Source organism: Marmota flaviventris, chromosome 2, assembly GCF_047511675.1.
Source record: "Marmota flaviventris isolate mMarFla1 chromosome 2, mMarFla1.hap1, whole genome shotgun sequence".
NCBI classification, from domain to species: Eukaryota; Metazoa; Chordata; class Mammalia; order Rodentia; family Sciuridae; genus Marmota; species Marmota flaviventris.
Window position 1 is genome coordinate 135,959,588 of NC_092499.1, and position 20,027 is coordinate 135,979,614.

At 45.6% G+C, this 20,027-nt stretch overlaps 2 protein-coding genes across 4 annotated transcripts in view; one reads left to right on the forward strand and one right to left on the reverse strand.

Moving 5' to 3' along the window:
• Slc28a1 (solute carrier family 28 member 1) overlaps positions 1 to 9,024 on the reverse strand; it is a 51,609-nt gene extending 42,585 nt beyond the window's left edge. For all 3 annotated transcript variants that reach the window (XM_071608582.1, XM_071608581.1, XM_071608583.1), the window contains exons 1-5: positions 8,761 to 9,024; positions 6,748 to 6,859; positions 5,751 to 5,839; positions 4,446 to 4,537; positions 315 to 498 (exon numbers count right to left, since the gene is read on the reverse strand). In XM_071608582.1, coding sequence (XP_071464683.1) covers positions 315 to 498; positions 4,446 to 4,537; positions 5,751 to 5,839; positions 6,748 to 6,843 — 461 coding nt within the window. In that variant the 5' untranslated portion in view covers positions 6,844 to 6,859; positions 8,761 to 9,024. The remainder of the gene's footprint in view (positions 1 to 314; positions 499 to 4,445; positions 4,538 to 5,750; positions 5,840 to 6,747; positions 6,860 to 8,760) is intronic.
• Positions 1 to 20,027, forward strand: part of Znf774 (zinc finger protein 774) — a 596,184-nt gene that overhangs the window by 262,868 nt on the left and 313,289 nt on the right.

Here is a 20,027-nt window from a genome sequence, read left to right on the forward strand (position 1 = left end):
ATGTCTCCCACTTGCCCCAGGGGATCCTATGGGAGGCACTGAGAAGGGCCCTCCCTGCTTGGATGGGCTGGGCTCTCGGAACCTAAGAAACAGTCCAGTCCTGTCTCAGCCATCACAGTCCCTATTGTAACTGAGGCTGAGAACTGGCAAAACACAACAGAGATGGCTGTTGCCTTTGAATCCACCCCGCAACTCCTGCCCCCAAGCCCAGAAGGCAAACAGGGTAGGGAGTGGTCTCTGACATGGGAACCCTCCCGGTAGGCCAGGGCTGAGGCTGCTGCCTCCTGCCCGCCCCAGGCTGCCAGCTCACTCACCTCTTAAACCACAGGATGAGGCGGGGATGGCCCTGGAGTTTCACACACCTCCTCAGTTTTGGCCCCAGTAACTTCTTCAGCAGCCTGCAGGCCAGGGAGACAAAGACCACACAGGCAAGGACAAACAGCGCCAGGGCCCTCCGGAAATCCAGGAGGCAGGCAACGAGCAGGAAGGCAGCAAATGCTGGGGGATGGAACAGAGAAAGGATCAACCATCTTTCCAGGCCCTGCAGCCTCACATGCTGGCTCCATCTCACTCCATCCAAAGCACAGAGGGCAGGAAATTCACCCAGACTCTCTGGTTTCTCTTTCCTTATTTGGAAATGAGAACACTCATCCCTGCCATGTCAGATTTTGTTACAAATTAGCTGGTAGAATGTGTGTGAATGGGCTTTGTAAACTGTGAAGTGCTAACCAAATGTGAGGAGATGTAAATAGAGCAGGTGAGACAAGACAGCATAAATCTCTGGGCATCAATGGAGCGCTTGCTACCATCTAGAACCATGCTATGTCCCATGAAGGATGGAGCTGAATCAGTGACTCCATGAAATAATCAATCATTGATGATTAATCAACGACCATTTTCTTCCTGAAGTTTCCTTTTTTACCTTTTGCCTTTCTCTCCTGTGAGCAGCTGAGCCAGTCTGGGCTTGTTCCTCAACAAGCAGAGACCACAGGGGAAATGTGTCTCCTTGGGATTTCAAATTTCAAAATCAAGGGCCCTTGCCAGGTGTGGTAGGACCTTCCTGTAATTCTAGCTTCTTGGGAGACTGAGACAGGAGGATAGCAGGCTTAGCAAGACCCTGTATCAAAATAAAAATAAAAATAAAAAGGAAGGGATGCAACTCAGTGGTAGAGAGCATCCCTGGGATCAATCCCCTATATAAATACACACACAAAAAAAATTTTAATTAAAAAAATGGCCTTAAAGGATTGGAAAGGACTTAGAGCCATGGATTAAAAATGTGGAATGAATCATCATGAGGAAATAGGTCCCACCCTGCCCCCTCTGCTATCAGACTAGTTAGAGAATAACAGAGCAAAGACACTGATGGGTCCCAGAGAGGCCTGAGCCTGGCAAGGTGGCCAGCACCCAGTGGGTTTGTGGCACAGTAAGCAGAAGAGCCATGTGCCTTGCTTCCAGGGTGGAGCCCCAGGGAGACACTAAGACTTCAGAGAGCATCACTGCATGGTATGGGGTCAGGCAGAGCCCCAGAAAGCTTGTAAGTATGTACACTCTGTAGTCACTAAGTAGGGGAAGTGAGGAAGACAAGAGAGGTGGGAAACCAGGGCAGGCCTGTGGTGGGGAAGGGACATCTCCAGGGCTCCCTGCCAGCATGGAGAACTTAGGACCACCTGGAGAAGTGGGCCGGTCAGAAGAAACCTGAGGAGTGATCGTGGCTAAGGCCTCCTGGGGTCTGCCAGGGAAAGGGGTGAAGGGAGTTTCCAAATAGACATAAATTAAGTTCCTGCCACTCCCCGGGATGATAAAATGAAAACGGAAAATAAATCGAGTTGTAGAAATAAAGCTCCCTTCCACACAGAAGCTTGTGGACTGGGATTCCTGTTGTATGGGTGGCATTTAGAGGCACAGGTAGAGCCCTTCAGAGCCCAGCCTGGGATGCAGGTAGGCTCTGGAAGTTAAGGGGAAGAGGACAGGTTGAGGTGCCATGGTCACCAAGCGCTGAGATCAGCACTTTATATACATTTTCACAATGAATTCTCATGCCATCATACAAGGTCATTGCTGTGGTGATGCCCACTTAGATGGTGACGAAACAGGCCAGACAAGTTAAATGTCTCACACAGGGGGGATGTTAGGCCCTAATTAGGTCCATCTGCCTAGGTGCTAGTGCCTCAGAGGTGGGCTGTAGCAGGCCAGGGAGGAAGGAAGGGTCTGGAAAGGCCAAGACAGGGTGGAGCACTTGCCTAGCACCTGGGAGGTACTGGGTTTGATCCTCAGCACCACATAAAAAATAAGTGAATAAAATAAAGGTATCGTGTCCATCTACAACATATATATATATATATATATATATATATATATAGAGAGAGAGAGAGAGAGAGAGAGAGAGAGAGATACATGAACAAAGCTGTACCAATCAAAGACCTCCCTTGGACTTTGGCTAGAATGATAGGCAAAGTCTTCTAAGACCAGGGACAATAAAGCCATCCATGTTAGTCCTTTCTCTACTAGAGTCTATGCAATCACTCCTTCAAGGGAAGCATATCTGAATCTGAGTAAAGTTAATAGCATAGAAAGCAGAGGAGACCTGATTTCAGACCCTGCCAAAGAATGACTTCACAGTCTTAGACACCATCTCTGAAGGAAACTATGAGCAACTTCTATGGTTTGAATGTGGTTTGAGTGTTTCCTCTAAAGGGTTCATGTGTTAGAAGTTCGATTCATGTGTGGTAATTTTGAGAGGTAGTGTAACCTTTAAGAGGTGGAGCCTAATGGAAGATAATTAGGTCATTGGGGATATGCCCTCAGAAGTGATGAACTTTTCTAGCTGATGTTAGTGCCATGTCCATGAGCATCCAAAACTATGAACTACATAAATCTTTCCTTTATAAAGTATCTAGCTTCAGATATTTCATTATAGCAACAGAAAACTGACTAATATAGAAACCATGAACCCACCCCATCTCAGCAGATGAACTTGTTTTTAAGTACCTCAAGAAACTAGGGCCATTTCTGTCACCTCTCTCTCACTATCCTCTCCCCTCCCTAGCTACCTATTATGGTCTCTATATCCACACCCATCTTCCTCTCTTTACTTCTAACCTGACAGAGATAAGTCTTAGCCTACAAAGACCTGTCCCTCCACCTGGGCCCAGGTACCTTCTCTGGGGAATGTCCTCTTTCTACAAAGCCCCCACTTCAGCTCACAAACATGTTCCAAGTGTCTCCCATCACAAACACATGTCTATCATTGATCTTTTGTCAAATCCTAACCATTAATATTTCCTCTCTGTTCTCATAAAAATTTCTCTAAAGAGTTTCCATACTTGCTGTCTATACTGCCTCACCTCCCATTTACTCCAATTTAGTTTTTGCACTTATGCTCTAAGTCACAACCACCTCTTTGCCCCTAAATTAATGGACTTGACTCTGTCCTTGCTCTGTTTACCCTTTGCAGAGATGTTATTGATCTTCCATGTGGATGGTCCCAGGCTTCTGTCCTTGACCCACTTCTCAATTCATTCTCCAAGTAACTTCTCCAGGGGAAACTTTCTCTTGCCCTGGATGACCTGGTGGTGCTACCTCCAATAGACTGTCCAAATCACCTCCCTCCTTAGCAAGACCGTCTCTTCCACCTGTGTTCTATAGCTCTGCAGGAAGCTCCATAATCCACCCATCACCCATGCAGAAACCCAAGGCAACCTTGATTCAAGGTCTCCTTCATCCTGCACATCTGGTCACCTCCCAAGTTACACTGGCATTGCTTCTCTAGGATTTCTCAAATCTAGCCCTGTCCCTCTTCCATCACTTAATTCTCAAACATATCATGGCCCTCAATGTCTCCTTCTCCCTCTGTCTCCCCAGGATCCCAGAGTATGAATTCCACCTGGACATGTCTGTGTTTTCAATCTTTTGATGGCTCTCTTGAGAGTAAAATCAAAATCACTGAGAATCCTCCCCCATAATCCACTTCCAATTCCAGACCCTTTCCTAGCCTTCCAACCTCATGCACTGGCATTCCTTATAAACTCTATCCTCCAGCCACACTAGACTTCATCAAAGTCCACACCATGATGGTTTTCATCTCTGCTCTGTGACTCCTCTCACTCCTTATTGTCCTTCCCTCACCTCCTATTCACCCCTCATGAGACTTGAAGTTCACTTCCTCCTGAAAGTCCTCCCTGACTCTCCCCGCCCCATGCCTCCTTGTGCTCCCAGATGGCTCACTGAATCATGTGGGCATATTGGTGCCACTTCCTAGCTGATGAGGGAGTGACTTCAGAATGAGATCTGGTCTGGTTTAACTGGTGCCTCAGTTCCTAGCCTGGGAGCTGGCCCTGAGTTGGTGCTCAGCAAACATTTGTTGACTGATTGGTAAAGTGAATGACCCTGTCCTGAGGCTGGGAAGGCAGTGATTTCTGGGTAGGGCTTTGTCCCCAGCTCACCAGTACAGAACAGGCCTATATAGATCCATCGGAACAACTGTGCGTGCTTACTGTAGAAGCTTCGTGCTCTCAGGACTGGCTGCAGGCTCCTCCTGGGGAGAGGACCAACAGTGTTCATGAGTGGACCTTTTACTCCCATAAAAGTAATCCCAGTATGGATCCTCAACACCTTCAGGTAGAAACCACTCAAATATGTTCCTAGTACAATGGTGAAAGAGGGCAAGCCAGGCTCTGGCCTTGACATTCCACAGGGTTGCCAGGCAACCCCAGCCCAGAATAAACTGAGCCATGGTTCAGACCTGCCTGCCTCTAGGTCTACACAAGTTGGGCCTTTGGACTGGAGCAGTTCCAGCAGGCCCCATTACCCCAGGAATAAACCCTGTTTCCAAGCTGAGGGAATTGATAGGGAAGAACCTTATCAACATACAGAAATATACAAAGATGACGGCCTTCACATCCCTGATTTCCACCTGTCCATGGAGCAAGATACATTAGCTTCCTGTTCTTCATTTGCTCCCTTTGGATCAGGACACTCATCATCTAAGTCAGCACTACCTATTCCAGAGGGAGGGAGTGTAGCACTACCTATTCCAGAGGGAGGCAGCCTGGCCCCTGCCCAACTGTGACTACCTTCAGACCCAGTCCAAACGCTAATTCTTACCTGGTCATTTGGTCATCTGTTTGTCCCTGGAGGAACGATAGGTACCTCTAGTAGATGTGCACGCAGTGCTCATGGAATTCAACCACCAGGAGCAATTTTATCCTCCTGTCCCCTCTCTGGAGGGTAAGTGAGGCATCTTCCTGAGTCCCTCCATCCAGACAATAGATGGATCCCTCCCCCATTGCCACTCCAGATCCTTCATTCTGTGCTCAGTTCAGGATCCTGCCACCGAGGACACTCTGGCTGGTCCTTTTCCCTCCATATAAAATGTGAACCTGGGTCAGTCAAGAGTTTTAAACTGAGCTTCAGCTTTCCCCTTAAGTTCCCTCAGAGGCAGAACCAGGTATAAGGGGGATGGGGGAGGTTAAAGGGGAAGCCCTGACTGGTTCAGGGCCTCCTCCCCAACTTCCACCAGAGCAGCCCACTGTACATGTTGGGGTTTCTGGCTGCTTATGAGCAGGTAGGGCCTGTGGCCTGGCTTACCTCTGAGGGAGAGGACAGCATGGCTCATCTAGGTGCGAGAAATGGCTGAAGTGCCTTGGTTCCTCCTTCAACAAAGGTATCCAGCTCCCACATGTGCCAGGAGGCCAGGGTCCCCATCCTATTTCCCTGACTAGTCTATAATCCTCACAGAGATCACCTACCATCTAGAGAAGGACTTCGGGTCAGCTTTGCTCCAGCTGCCCTCGTGCTCTATGGGGCTGGAGTCACTGCCAGGAAGCCGGCCTTCCTCCTAAAGCCATCAGGGAGACATCAGGGCCAGCCTTCCCACCTGAGAGATAGAAGAGCTGAGGGGCCCAGAGAGGTGAGAGACCCAGACCACCCCAAGGTACCCATAGGCCCTCATCAGTAGACTGAGGTGAGAATGGGACTTTTGCACAAGAAATAATCAGAGGGTTACTTAATTAAATTCTGCAAAGCATACCATGAGCACCTACTATGTTCAGGGCTCTGTGTTAGACATATTCTGCCTTCAGGGAGCTTGCAATCTGCATCAAGGAGGAACACTTTGACTGGTTGGGGGCCAAGAGGAAGCCTCTAAGGAAAGTCCCAGGCAAGGTTACCTCATTGTATGTCTAAAGAATGCCATTTACCCCACAGTCCTTGGAGTTATTGGGTGGGGGACATTCTTGCAAGGTGACATTGTGAAAGCTGCCTCCTGGGGTGCACAGGGCAGCATAGGGAAGGGGTCTGGTCACAGAAGGTTGGGAGAGGAAAGGGTGCCATGTTATGCTCCAAAGACCAGGTTGTGATCCTCAACTTGGCCAGTGGAGAGGAAGGAGAAGATTGGGAGCTCCTGGAAGGCTGAGGCTTTCTCAGAGACTCACCCCATCATCTTGTTTCTCTTCTCATCTTTCAGATTGGAGCTTAAATGTTACTTCCACATTGGAAATTTCTCTGACCTTTCAGACTTGGATGGGTTATATTGGCACATAGTAGGTGCCCAATAAATGTTTCATGAGTGAAATAAAGGGGGCTGAGTTATACAGGGATTCCAGCTCATCAGAGTTGCCTTAATTATGCAAGCAAATAGCTGAGGAGGCCAAAGAAGATGGATGTGTAAGAAGGTGGGCATAGACCCTCCCACTGTGGGTTAGGACTCAAACCCAAAGACTGAGGAGGCTGGGGAAGGGGACAGACCAGGCTCTTCAAGAACTCAGCCTCCGTGTTCTCCAAGCCATGGGTTGCAGGTTTGAGAGAAATGAACTCTCCTCGTTTGGGTGTCTGTTTCTCCATGGGCCAGATCTTCCAGCTGAAAGACAAAGACAGAGAGGGCCCAAAAGCTAAAGGGAGAGCCTGCAGGATCCAGGAGCGGGGGTTGAGGAAGGGAAGAGGATGGAGTGGGGAAGAGGGCAGGGTGGCAGGAGCAGAAGCCTGGAAGCATGGTGCTTGGGGGTTGCATAAGCCATCCCAGAGCTGGCTCCTCATTGTGCCTCGGACCTCGGCCTGGGCCCCTCCAACACATGGAGGAGGTGGCCCTTCTTACAGTCCCTTCTGAACCTGTCCTGTAAGCTCCAGGAGTTCCAGGCCAAAACAACAAATTCTGCCCATTTCATGGGGAAGGAAAGGAAGGAAATAAGTATGTATCTGATACAGGCATTTTTCTGAAGAGAGGCCCTGGCTTGCCTCACTCCACACAACAGGTTAAAATCACTTGCCATTAAGTGATATGCTCACATGTTGATGGACACACAAAAAATAAACCATGGTAAAAAAATAACTCCTATACTGCCCTCAAAAAAGAATCTGCAATTAATGTCAGTCAAGATCCATCTTTGTGCCAGGTGCGGTGGTGCATGACTGTAATCCTAATGGCTCGGGAGGCTGAGGCAGGAGGATTGCAAGTCAAAGCTAGCCTTAGCAAAAGTGAGGCACTAAGCGACTCAGTGAGACTCTATCTCTAAATAAAATGCAAAATAGGGCTGGGGATGTGGCTCAGTGGTTGAGTGCCCCTGAATTCAATCCCTTGTATCAAAAAAATTCATCTTTGCAAAAAATCTGACTTCCACATTTAGCCAGTATAGCCAGCAGATATTTCTGATCCATAATGCATGGATTCCTTCAAAGAAAAAATCAATCATTAAACAAACTTTTAAAATTTAAAAACAACAACGTTCTTATAAGGTAAATAATGTATTTAGCATGAAGCATGAATTATTTTCATATAAATATAGAAAATAGAGAAAAGGCCATGCCTCTCATTTGAAAGCCCTTAGGATTAGAGGTTCTTTGTTTCCTCCTTTTCTCCTTTCTCTTTCTTTCCTTTTTTCTTTTTCTCCACTCCCCCCCTCCCTGGGATGGGGGCAGGGAGGTAGTTTTGTTTTGGTTTTTTGAAGCAGGTGTTTAAGGTTTAATCTTCTTCATGGAAAAATTATGACTGTTGGAGGACTTACTGTGCAATATAAAAGATCTCCTCATGCTCTGGCAGGGCTTGGATGGTTCAACTCTACACTGCCTGCCTGCACTCGGCCCCAGCGCCCTCTGATTCTCTACTGAAGAGCATATCCTTCTCTTTAATGCAATATTTCAAGGGAAAAAAGTAGTGATATGCTTATTGTATTATACTTTCCCACACTTGAAAAATGGAGACACAATATCCTGAAGACAACAATCTGGTCCCTAGATAACTACCCCTGGACTTTTTCATGCCAAGAGCCAATAGTTCCTTTTATTTTTTTCCCCCAACATTGGGGATTGAACCCAGGGGTGCTCTACCATTGAGTTATATCCCCAGTCATTTTTATATTTTTATTTTGAAACAGGGTCTAGCTGAATTATTGAGGCTGGCCTCAAACTTGCAATCCTCCTGCTTCAACCTCTGGAGTTACTAGGAGTGAGCCACTACACTCAGTCTATAGTTCCTTTTTTGCTGAAGCTCAATTCATAGGCTTCAGCTCATCTGTAAATAAAGTCCTAAGTACGACCCTGTCTCCCTATTCTCATTCCTCCTCCTTTTTTCCCTTTGGGGATTACCGTACTCTATCCCAACAGCAGACTGGTTAAGATAACACACCCAGACATACATACAAACAAGCAGGGACACACATTGAGTACGTATGCACACACACACAAACACACAGCCTTAGAAGCCCTGATTCCAGCACACACACAGATACAGCTGCACAGAGAGGACAGGACCTTATTCCTACTCACATATTTGTGGTGACAGGTGGTTCTCAGGAAGAGATGGAAGCTCAGGTTTCTCTAGGGATGAGCTGAGCCAGCCTGCTTGTGCTTTGGCCTGTCTTCACCTTTCAATGGAAATTCCTGGGCAAGGTCCAGAACTGCAGTAGGTTCGGCCTCCCCAGAGTCCAGCGACACAAGGCTGCCGCAGGATCCCAACCCTTATTGAGGGGAAAAGGGGGTGGGAAAGGGAGCCTACAGAGGTCTGGCCCAGTGTAGCTTCTGCCCCACCTGGCTGCCTCCCGCCAGAAATGCCCTCCCTCCACTCTCCCTGCTCCTGAACTGACCTCTTCCAAGGCCAGATCTGGTTCTCCTCCTCCAGGAAGCAACCTTTGTATTCCTGCTCTCCCCCTTCCGGTTTCCATCTGTCATCCCCTGTATTTCACCTTCCATTTTGCATCTCACTCTCTCTTCCTCCCTGGATTAGTAATTAGTATAACAACCTATTTTCCTAAGCTGGAAGATAGGGAAGCTGTGTAGCTGTCACAAATAGGAAGCATGTTGCAGGTCTAAGCATTGAAACAGTCATGAAAGCAAAACAAAATCCCACTGTTTCCTCTTTGTTACTTTCTTTCTTTTTTTCCCCCTTTAAACTAAATGCCTAAGCAACATTGTGCAAAGTCAAGGGACAAACAATTTAGTTTTTCAGTCTTCAAGCTAAGCATTAAGCTTATCTGACAAGATTAACAAACATTTCTTTAATAATTAATAGTACACACTAAGGACAAAATCCTTTATGGCACAAAACTACTTCCTGGTAACATAAGAGCAGAGCACCTGGTACAGGTACGCAAGTTGTTTTAGAAGTTTAGATGACGGATGGATGGAGGGACCCCTATTCTCTAAAAACTTCCTTTTCTTTGCCCTTTTTTGTTTGTTTTGCGGTACTGAGTGTTGAACCCAGGAGCACTTTACCACTGAGTGAGATTCCTGGCACTTTTTATTTTTTATTTTGAGACAGGGTCTTACTAAATTGCTGAGGTTGGCCTCAACCCTGCGATTCTCCGGTTTCAGCCTCCTGGGTTGCTGGGCACATGCCACTGCACCTGGCTTCTTTTTCTCTTTCATTCTAATTACCAAAACATTAGCTGGGCTCAATGGTGCATACCTGTAACCCCAGCTATTGGGGACTGAGTGGTGGAGGGGGGTGGTTTTGAAGCAGGAAGATTGCAAGTTTGAGTCCGCCTGGGTAACTTTAGGGAGACCCTATCTTAAAATGAAATAAATTTTTAAAGGCATGTGTGTGGGGGTGGGGCTGGAGATATAACTCAGTGGAAAAGCACTGTGGGTTCAGTCCCCAATACAAAAAATTAAAAAATCTAATTACCGAAGTAATGACACATACATTTAAATCTTATAGAAAAATACAGAAAGCATTAAAATCCCCCTAATCTGAGGCCTTCCACAGATAAGGATTATTGAGTACATGGAATTTCCCACCTATTTTCCCCCTAACTGTATACAATTTTCTGTTATTCATTTTCCAACAGAGATCCACAACGTGTCCACTCACATTGATGGGGCCACATGTCCCCTTGATGGTAGACCGATTGTTTACCTTGAGCAAGACACAGATGGACTCAAAGCTGCCTAAGAGGGGGCCTCCTTGAGCCCCAATGAAGGGCAAAGGACTATACTAATTAACTTCTCCACCTCTGCCCCTTCCAGCTCCTCCTGTCGCCCCTTCCTCCTGTCATCCTCCCCTCCCGTCCCCCCTTGGTGTCTGTTGGTGCTCAGAGGGAAGCCAGTGTATCCAGTGGCAACCAGGTTGGTTTCAAAACATTCATTGCAGCTTCATGGGCCTGATCTCTAGAACAAGAGTCCAACAGGCTATGTGTTCATGGGATGAACCTGGAGCACAGTGCCCTAAGTTCTATGTTCTAAGTGAGATTCACTCACTCCAGACTCTCCAAGTTAACTTGATTCCTCATCTGTGAGCTGGTGAAGGTAGGTAAAGTACCTCGGAGAATTAAATGACATGCTTGAGAGAGAGCCCAGCACCTGAGGCCATCTTCTTCTTCTTCTTCTTTTTTTTTTTTTTTTTTTGTGGTGCTGGGGGTTGAATCCAGGGCCTTGTGCATGCAAGGCAAGCACTCTACCACTGAGCTACACCTTCGGCCCCCTGAGGGCATCTTAACACACTGGACCCCTCTCCAAGTCAGGGGACCAGTGCCTATTCCCTGCTTCTCCCCTCATGGACTAGTGGCCGGCAGGGATCCCAGGCCTTGTGAAGCCAAACTCTTTTTAGGTAGCATTTGGCTGAAAACCCAGCGCCGGCAACTGGGAGGCTGGAGAGATGAGGACTGAGACTCCCCAGGAGAAGACCAAGAGCTGAAGTGGGTGTCCTGCTCCTACCCATCCAGCTGAGTGGCCTCAGTACCTCAATGACCCCCTATGTGGCATACTTCCCGAGGAGATGACCTCTGATACCCAGTCGACCCAGAGGGACTAGTGAAGTACAGGACAGGGCCAGGATGAGGACAGGACCACATGAATGCATATATATAGCCTCCCTGTCATCAAAACAGCACTTTGGGTTATAGTTCAGTAGCATGCACAAGGCCCTGGCTTCAAGCCCCAGCACAAAGAACAAAAAGAAAAACAAACCAAAAACACAAACAAGTACCCCAACACTTAGAAGGGTTAATAGTGAAGGGGCTGTTCCACCTCTCCCATCCCTGTGCCTCTCTTCAGAGGCGACTGATTATCTGACCATCTCCTGTGTTAGGGAAATTCTTAGCCAAAGAATTGGAAAGGATCCTTTTACCTTACCAGGCTGCTTTAATAAACAGGATACATATTTTTTTTATAAATAGTGAATAAAACACTCAGCACTCTAAGAGGCAGACATCATCAGGATTGTTCAGCCATCTTTTGATTTTCTTCTCACGACTTTGCCTACGCTTATTTCTTGGCTTTTTGCCAGTGTCATCTCTTTCATTGTGTTGATTCAGGTGTCCTATCAGTGGACAAATAGACAGGCTCAAAGTTCATGAGTATAACCTTGTCATTCTTCTCTCCTTAAGCCTGGGAATATTGTCAGAATAAAAGCCTAGTACAATTTTGTTGTTCTCATTTTAAAAATGATGTCTGCCTCGGCCTGGGGTTGTAGCTCAGTGGTAGAGCACTTGCTTAGCACATGTGAGGTACTGGGTTCGATCCCCAGCACCACATTAAAAATAAATGAAATAAAGGTGTTGTGTCCATTTACAACTAAAAAAAAATTTAAAAAAAAATCTGCCTCTTTCAGTTATGAAAGAGGAAGTTTCACTTACTAACTAGAAATTAGTATGTTTCACTTACTAATTAGAAAAATATCCTGTTCATTGTAGCAGAGCCTTATAACAAGAAGGGATCTATTTCAACTACAGTACATAGCAGAAATATTAAAAAATATTAAGCTTTTGGGGGTTTGTGGTTTCAGAGGTTCTGTCCATGGTTGTCCAACTCCATTGCTCTGGGTTGGAAGTCAGGCAGAACATCAGGGCAGAAGGGCAGGGTGGAGGAGAGTTGCTCAGTCCAGGGTAACTAGGAAGCAGAGAGAGTGTACAAAAGGAGCCAGGGACAAGATACAATCCCTCTATTCAAAAAAAATTTATGACATGAACAAAACACAAAGACTGAAGAAATAGCTTAGGCTTTTATACTCTCTGCTTGTAAATCATAATAAATTTTCTTTCAGGAATGGATTATTCCAAGTCTTACAGCATGATACTCTTTTAGCAACTATATAAGTGCAGGTGTTTGCAGGGAAAGAAGCATTCTAATAATACACATAAGGCAGACCCCCGCCCCCCACTCTCAGCCTGCTTGGTATGATTATCCCAGGGTTCCCAGATGTACTCTGCCCCTTGACCCTTTCTACTCATTGGGAACAGATGGACATTAATGGCCATAATACAACACAGAATGAAAGGATGAGTCTGGGGCTCATCTACCTCAACAACAGTGGAGGGCTGGTAGAATAAGGACACCTGCATACCCATGACAATTCAAGGCCACCAATCAGGGAAGTTTACCCAAGAAGTTCAGACATCACTATTTCCAAATATTTAGTTGGTTGCTGCTTTGTAAAGAATATTTCCCTTGTTCTTCTTGTTTTACCTTCTATCCCTCCTGCCTCTCCATCTCATATTTGCTCTGTATATACTGAATTTTAAGGTTAGATCTTTGATATTGCTCAGAAAGCTCATGTATTGGAAGCATGGTCCCTGATACAGTGAGGAACAGAGATAAGCTTTTAGGCAATGGTGAGAGTGGTAACCTCATCAGTGGATTAATCCATTTGATGAATTAATAATTTGAATGGACTACTGGGTGATACTTATAGACAGGTGAGGCATGACTGGAGGAAGTAGGTCACTGGGGATGTGCCCTTGAGATTTATATATTGTTCTTGGCATTCTGCACACTCTCTCTGCTTCCTTGATACCACGAGCTGAGCAGCTTTCATTTGCCACAAACTCCCACCATGATGTTCTGCCTCACTGTGGACTAGAGCAAGGGAGTTGGCTGACCATGGACTTAACCTCTGAAACCATGAGCTCAAAATACATTTTTCCTCCCCTAAGTTTTTGTTGTCAGGCAAAATCATAGCAACAAAAATCTGACTGACAGAGCGAGACATTGAAATATTTATTTTTCAGTTTGATCCAGATTAAGATAACCTACAAACCCAGGTAGGTCTTAATTCACAACATCTTGTTGGGTTCCAGGACGATGTCCCTGGCTTCTATGGGGTTTATACCAAAGGCGTATCCTCCTTCTGAGTGCATCATTTTCCTCTAGCCATTAGCAAGGGATATGGGGCTATTCATTTTTTACCAAATTAATAAGACCAGTTCTCTTATTGGCTAAGAACTCAACATAGAGTCGCTGTTGATAAGTTGATTTAGTTTATATAAGAAAATTTTTCTTGATTGTTCCATTTTTTTTCCCATCAGAGAAGTAATCTGATGTGACGACACCCGCTGAGCCTTAGTGCAAAACCAAGTTTTTTTTTGTTGTTGTTGTTTTTTTAACCAAGGTTGCCATAAACAGGACTTAGGCACCTGGGAAGAGCTAAGAAAATGAAGTTCCTAAAGCCAGCAGTGTTCGCACTGAATATATAGATGAGTGGGTGTCACAAATGAAATACAATTGTTAGGAGGGACAAAAATGGATACCTTTGAGTGTCACATCGAACAGGCATTGTAACTGCTTTGTCAGTTTTTTCTTTGCTGCAACCAAAAGACCTGACAAGAATAATTTTAGATGATGAAGAGTTTATTTGAGGGTCTCATGGCTTCAGAGGTCTCAGTCCATAAACAGCTGGCTCCATTCCTCAGGGCTCAAAGTGAGGCAGAACATCTTGACAGAAGGGTGTGGCTCAGGACATCCCACCAGGAAGCAGAGAGAGAGAGGGAGAGACTAAGCCCAGCTCACAAAATATATATCCCAAAGGTGGGCCCCCAATGACCCACCTTCTCCAGCCACACCCTACTTGCCTACAGTCACCAGTTAATCCCTATCAGGGGACTAACACACTGATTGAGTTACGCTTCTCATAACCCAATCATTTCACCTCTAAACTTTCTTGCATTGTCTCACACATGAGCTTTTGGGGGACACCCTAATATCCAAACCATAACAGGAACTTTCTAGGTATATCCTTTCTCCTTCCACCCTGGTGGAATTCCACCAATAATAATATGTTCTTCCTTATGAACCTGCCAGTTAGATCCCATGACTCATTTTGAAACACTCCTTCCCACTTCACCATGCTGTAGAAGCAAGTTTCATTATTCTAAAGATTGTGTGCATTTCCGTGAGTTCTGTGACTGTGGGGATTTGTAGGAGAATTTGCCCCATCACAGGAGCAAACCATTGGCCAGCTCATGTGCCAGGAGCCTCCACTGCAGCAGTTTCCTATTGGATCCCACCAGTCCTCCATTCCAAGGGCAGAGATGACTGTTTTCAAAAAGGACAGGAGCTGGGAAGTCAGTATTCAGGAGTTTGGGCAGAGATCTTTGCCAACCACCCACTTGCAGGGAATGGAGAAACAGCAGGGCTCCCAGCATGGAGGAGAAGAGCAGAATGTGTGTGGGCCCAGAGACGAATCCTGAAGTCCCGAGAGATGATGACACAACTGGCACATCTGAGAGCTGGGTAGATGACAGGCTTTGTGCTAAAATCTTTACCTGAACTATCTCAATAAATCCTCACAATAGCTCAGTGAGGTAGGTACCAGCCACCCTTTTTCATACCTGCCCTCCATGAAAGCGTGTGATAAGGGAACCAGTACCTTAAAGAAGCAACTATTGATAAATTGAACAGACTGAGGTAGAACTAGGAAGTGCCATGCTACATGCTGGTATTTGTAAGCTCTGAGCTGGCACTTGATATGACTACCCCATGTAGCCATCTCAGGCTGCTTGGCTAGCTGGATTCTGGGCCAGTGTTTGGAATTGTGTTTTCTGGTCAAAATTCCTGTAGCTTGGGACAGTGCCTGATTGACTTCTGCATAAGACCCAGTGTGAATGCTGCAGTAGCTGACTTACTAGACAGTCAGGCTAATATCCTAAATTAGGAATCCAACTGCTCCAAGAACATTTGCTTTGCCTTGATAACTGCAGTGAAAATTTTGTCCTCAAGAGTCAACATAGAAGGATATCTGATGGATCTGAGGCAGATTCCTCAGCCTGAGATGGGAAATCTTATTTAAGTGATATATTAGGGGAGGGCCTTTGGCAGAGGGAGTGAGGGAGACAGAATAAGGAGAGGGTAAGAAGCAAGAGTTTGTTCTCTGCTATAGCCTGGCTTTCATCGTCTGATCCCACAGGGAAATTTTGCAGTGCAAACTTGCCATGGAGATAGTCCCTCCTTGAGGTGACACCAGGCCAGGCCAGCCTCTCATACTCTTTGCCAATCATGTACCAACAATGGGAGTGAATTTTGCCTCCAAGTAAGGTAATTTCCATTTGGTCCAGGGCAATGCTTCAAATAAGGGCAGCTGTGAGCTGTTACCTATTCTCTTGCAGCTCCTGGCAAATGAGTGTCCTCAATAACGGGTCTGGGCAGAGTGCCAGCAAGGGACTGTTGGCACTATTGGTAAGGACTGATTGCTGGAAGCAGGCACAGGCTTCTGTGGCATAGGCCCATGACAAGGTAGGGTTCCTTCCCCATAGGATCTGCTTGCTTCAGGAGCCTCAGGGAGGGCCCGGGGAGGGCAGCCTGTTCCAAGAATCTGTCAGAGGTTTGGTGAAACCAAAGAGGCTTAGTGGGAAACCAGGGTATTTAATTTGGTCAGAACTGTCAGCTGATTGAATTCATGGAGATGTGTCCCAAACTGAGCCTGGAAATAGTACTGTAACCAATAAAAGCCAGTGGCCAGAGTAATTGGCTAGACCACTACCTCAGCTTAGAAATCCATATATTCATGATCTGCTGTAACTTTACCATCCATGTCTGTGCCTCCATTCCACAGTGAGGGTCCTTCATCCCCCTGCGTGGTGCATCCTGAGACTATGTGTACACAGTGGCTGAGACCCACCCTTTGGAAATAAGATAGAGACATCTCTGATAATCAGGGAGGTGAGATTCCAAGACCTCTGGCTACCAGTAGGGGGCGCCTCCCACTCAGAAGTCAGGGCAGCTGTACCCCCAAGAGCCTCCCTTAAGAGAGTAACTTGGTCTCAAAAATCGATTAGTCTCACACAATGGAGCTCAAATTTGTCCCAGTTGAGTGGGATATGCCCCTTTGGGCAGTGCCTGGAGTAGGAGGAGGAGAATTTCCTCTCTAAGTACAGTCCAAATAAGCGAGCAACAAAGGGGGAGTGATTTCTTTTTTTGTGTGGTACTGGGAATTGAACTTAGGAGTGCTCTGCCACTGAGACACACCCCCAGCCCTTTTTATTTTTTTATTTTGAGATAAGGTCTTACTAAGTTGCTCTGGCTGGTCTCAGCCTTGTGACCCCCCTGCCTCCTGAGTTATCAATGTGCCTGGCTGACCATTAACTTTCTGATCTTAGCTCAAATGTCAAGCTTGGGGAGGCTCCCAAGACCCCCCCAATCAGAATTAGATTCCACCCTGATTAGTTTTTTCTACTTTATAGCACTTATTTCTTCTGTGTTTGCCATCATACATTTATTGGTGTATTTGTTAATGTTTGTCTCCTCCAGTAAACTATAAGCTCCCTGAGGGAGGATTATATATCTGTCCTGTTCACTGTTAGAAACACAGCAATACAATTATCACATATTATAGGCAGTCCAAAAATATTAGTAAAAATATTTTTTTTAAAAAATGAGGCAACTTAGTAAAACATCAGAGGCTTGTTGGACTTGTTCTAAGCCCACCAAACCTGATAATTTGGCTCCCCTTCAGTTCAGAAGTAACCAAGAATTTTGTTCCAGTCCACGGAATGGTTCCGTTTCTCATTGAAAATGAGCAAAATGAGTTTTAGTGTGCAAGTTCCATTTTCTTGTAAATTTAACCAGAATGAGGCAGTCTCCTTGTGTTTGATCAGCTCAAGGTACTGAGAGCATCAAGTTACAAAAGTGTGGCCCACAGCCTGCCCTAGGATAGATTCGCCAGGTTAGTGACATGCATCAAAGCCGCTGGGGTCCAGTGTAAGGCCTCTCCAGGGCAACAACACTTGTGCTAAGAGCCGCCTGTAACATTTCCAGCAGGTTCTATCTGGCACACAGAAAAAGCCAGGACTCTCCTACTTTGTATTCTCTACAAACCATTTTTTAGAAGTATATGCCTCTTTTGGGGGATGAGAGGGGAGAAGAAATCACGCCTCCTGGGTCTCATGACACTCCTGCTACCCTGGCCTCAGGAAGACATATGACCAGTGCTAAGCCTGTCTTTCTGGAGTAGAAACCATAGTCACACAAGGGAGTCAGGTTTGAATTATGAGAAGGGAACATCTCGGGTGATGGCCTGCAGGGTCCCGAGGCCACAGTCCTTAGCTGACCTAGTTACCATCTTCCCGTAGCCCTGTTTTCCAGGGCTTCCTTCAGACCCATGAGCTACTCTGGCACCTTTGGTTCTTGTGCAAGTCAGAGCTGGTTTCTGTTGCTAGCAGTCAGAGACCCAAACAGATGCAGATGTTCTCACTAGAGAAAATGGTGAAGGATATGGATGGGCTCTCCCCTCCCCAAGAACTGAGGGTTTTCTTTTAAAAGTTGTTATGAAGGTGAGATTGGAGAAGAGCATTGAAATGCCTGTTCCTGTGCTGGAATGGGAAAATAACAGTCTTTGTGCATCAGTGGACACCTTTTAAAGCTAGAAGAAGATAGTTTAAATCTTCTTACCTCAGGGCATGGATGACCTTTCTATTACTGTGTAGGAATCTCCTTACAGCTCAAATCCATTGAGTTTGTTTAAAAATAAACTCAGAGATTAATTCTGTAAAATTTCTGAATTCACCAGTAGCTGAATTCACAATCTCACCCCATCTCAGAATAGGGTAGAATTTTGTCAATTGGATCAATGATGTCTGGGAATATTCAGAGGATATAAAAACACCGAATGTAATCCCACAGAAACATTTACTTTAGCAAGAAAGCATACCTCACTCTTGTAGGAGAAGCAAAGCACTTCCCTCCTGCCCCACAGTACACTACTATTCAACTCCACAGTTGACATAACCCCAGAGGATAAGAAGCAGAATCACAGGTCTGGGGGATATAGATCAGTAGAACAGCACTTGCTTAGAATGCCCAAAGCTGGGTTGGATACCTAGCACAGTGGGATGGTAATGAAAAAGAAAGATTCTTAGAAGAAACTATCAATTAGAGAATATATGTTGTCAAAAACATATAGAGCCAGGTGGGTGGCGCATACCTACAATCCTAGTGGCTTAGGAGCCTGAGGCAGGAGGATCACAAGTTCAAAGACAGCCTCAGCAATTTAGTGAGGCCCTGTCTCAAAATAAAAACTAAAAAGAGCTAGGGATGTGGCTCGTGGTTTAGCATCCCTGGGTTTAATCCTCAGTACCCCCCCCCCAAAAAAAGGGATATTTATTATTGTTTGACCAAGATGAGCAGAACATACTTTTGGTTTAGGTTGTATTTATTGATATGTTCACTTATCAGAGATTCTTTGCTCACTATAGAAACTCATAGCCAGATATGGTTCTAACTAATTTAGGGGGCCTTGGATAATATAATTCTAGACTAAATGTTGGCTCATGCTAGATTATATTAAAAGACCTAACAAGCCAAGTATGGTAGTGTGTGTCTATAATCCCAGGTACTTGGGAGGCTGAAGCAGAAATATCACTTGAACCCAGATGTTTGGGGCCAGGCTGAACAACATATCAAGACTCTCATATCATTTAAAAAAAGTCCAAGAAAGGAAGGAATTCAAAGATTTCAGAAGACAAAAATGCTTTATTGGGTCCCTGGCATGTATCCAACCCACCTGCCCTCTCATTGTCCTCTAGCAGGATTGGAAGGTGGGCTCCCTCCTTGCCCTGAGAAATAAATGAGTGAGGCTCTGCTGGCTTCCTCTCTATCTCTAGGCCTGGAATGCTGGTTGGAAGAGCTGCTATAAATACAAACTCCCTGACTTCAGCTTCAGAGATAGTCAGAAGGAACAAAGTTGGATGGTCAGGAAAATAGCCATGAACATGGAAACCAGACCTTGAGCTGTGGTTAATCAATCGCTGAGTCCTGGGAATGAAAAAGGACAGGCAGTTCCTAAAATATCACCTAGTAAGTCTTGTAACTGGTTGAGCAATAATTCCTGGTTGGGCCAACAGGTCTGTTTCAAGCTGCCAAGATAAAGTCAAGATCTCCTTCCCTAGGCTTTAACTGGAGAGGAAGTCAAATATCCAAATATCTTTTTTTAAGTATTTTTTTTTTTAGTTGTAGATGGACACAATATCTTTCTTCCTTTATTTTTTTATGTGGTGCTGAGGATCAAACCCAGTGCCTCATGCATGGGAGACAAGCGCTCAACCACTGAGCCACAACCCCAGCCCCCAAATATCTTTTTGAAGGAAAGGCTTATTTTAACTTTTGATGCATATTGTGACCCTTCCTTGCAGCCTTCCCCCAAAGGGATCTGTGTCCATCTATCTAGGTCTATAGAAGGGTCTGGGGGTCCACAGTTTCCCTAGGTGCCTTAGGGGTAAGACATATGAAAGTCAGAGGTAAGAGATAAATCACATGAAAACACAAACAATACAAACATTGCTTTGCCTTGATATGTTTGAAAATGTTCTGGGGGTTGACTATTTCCTTCA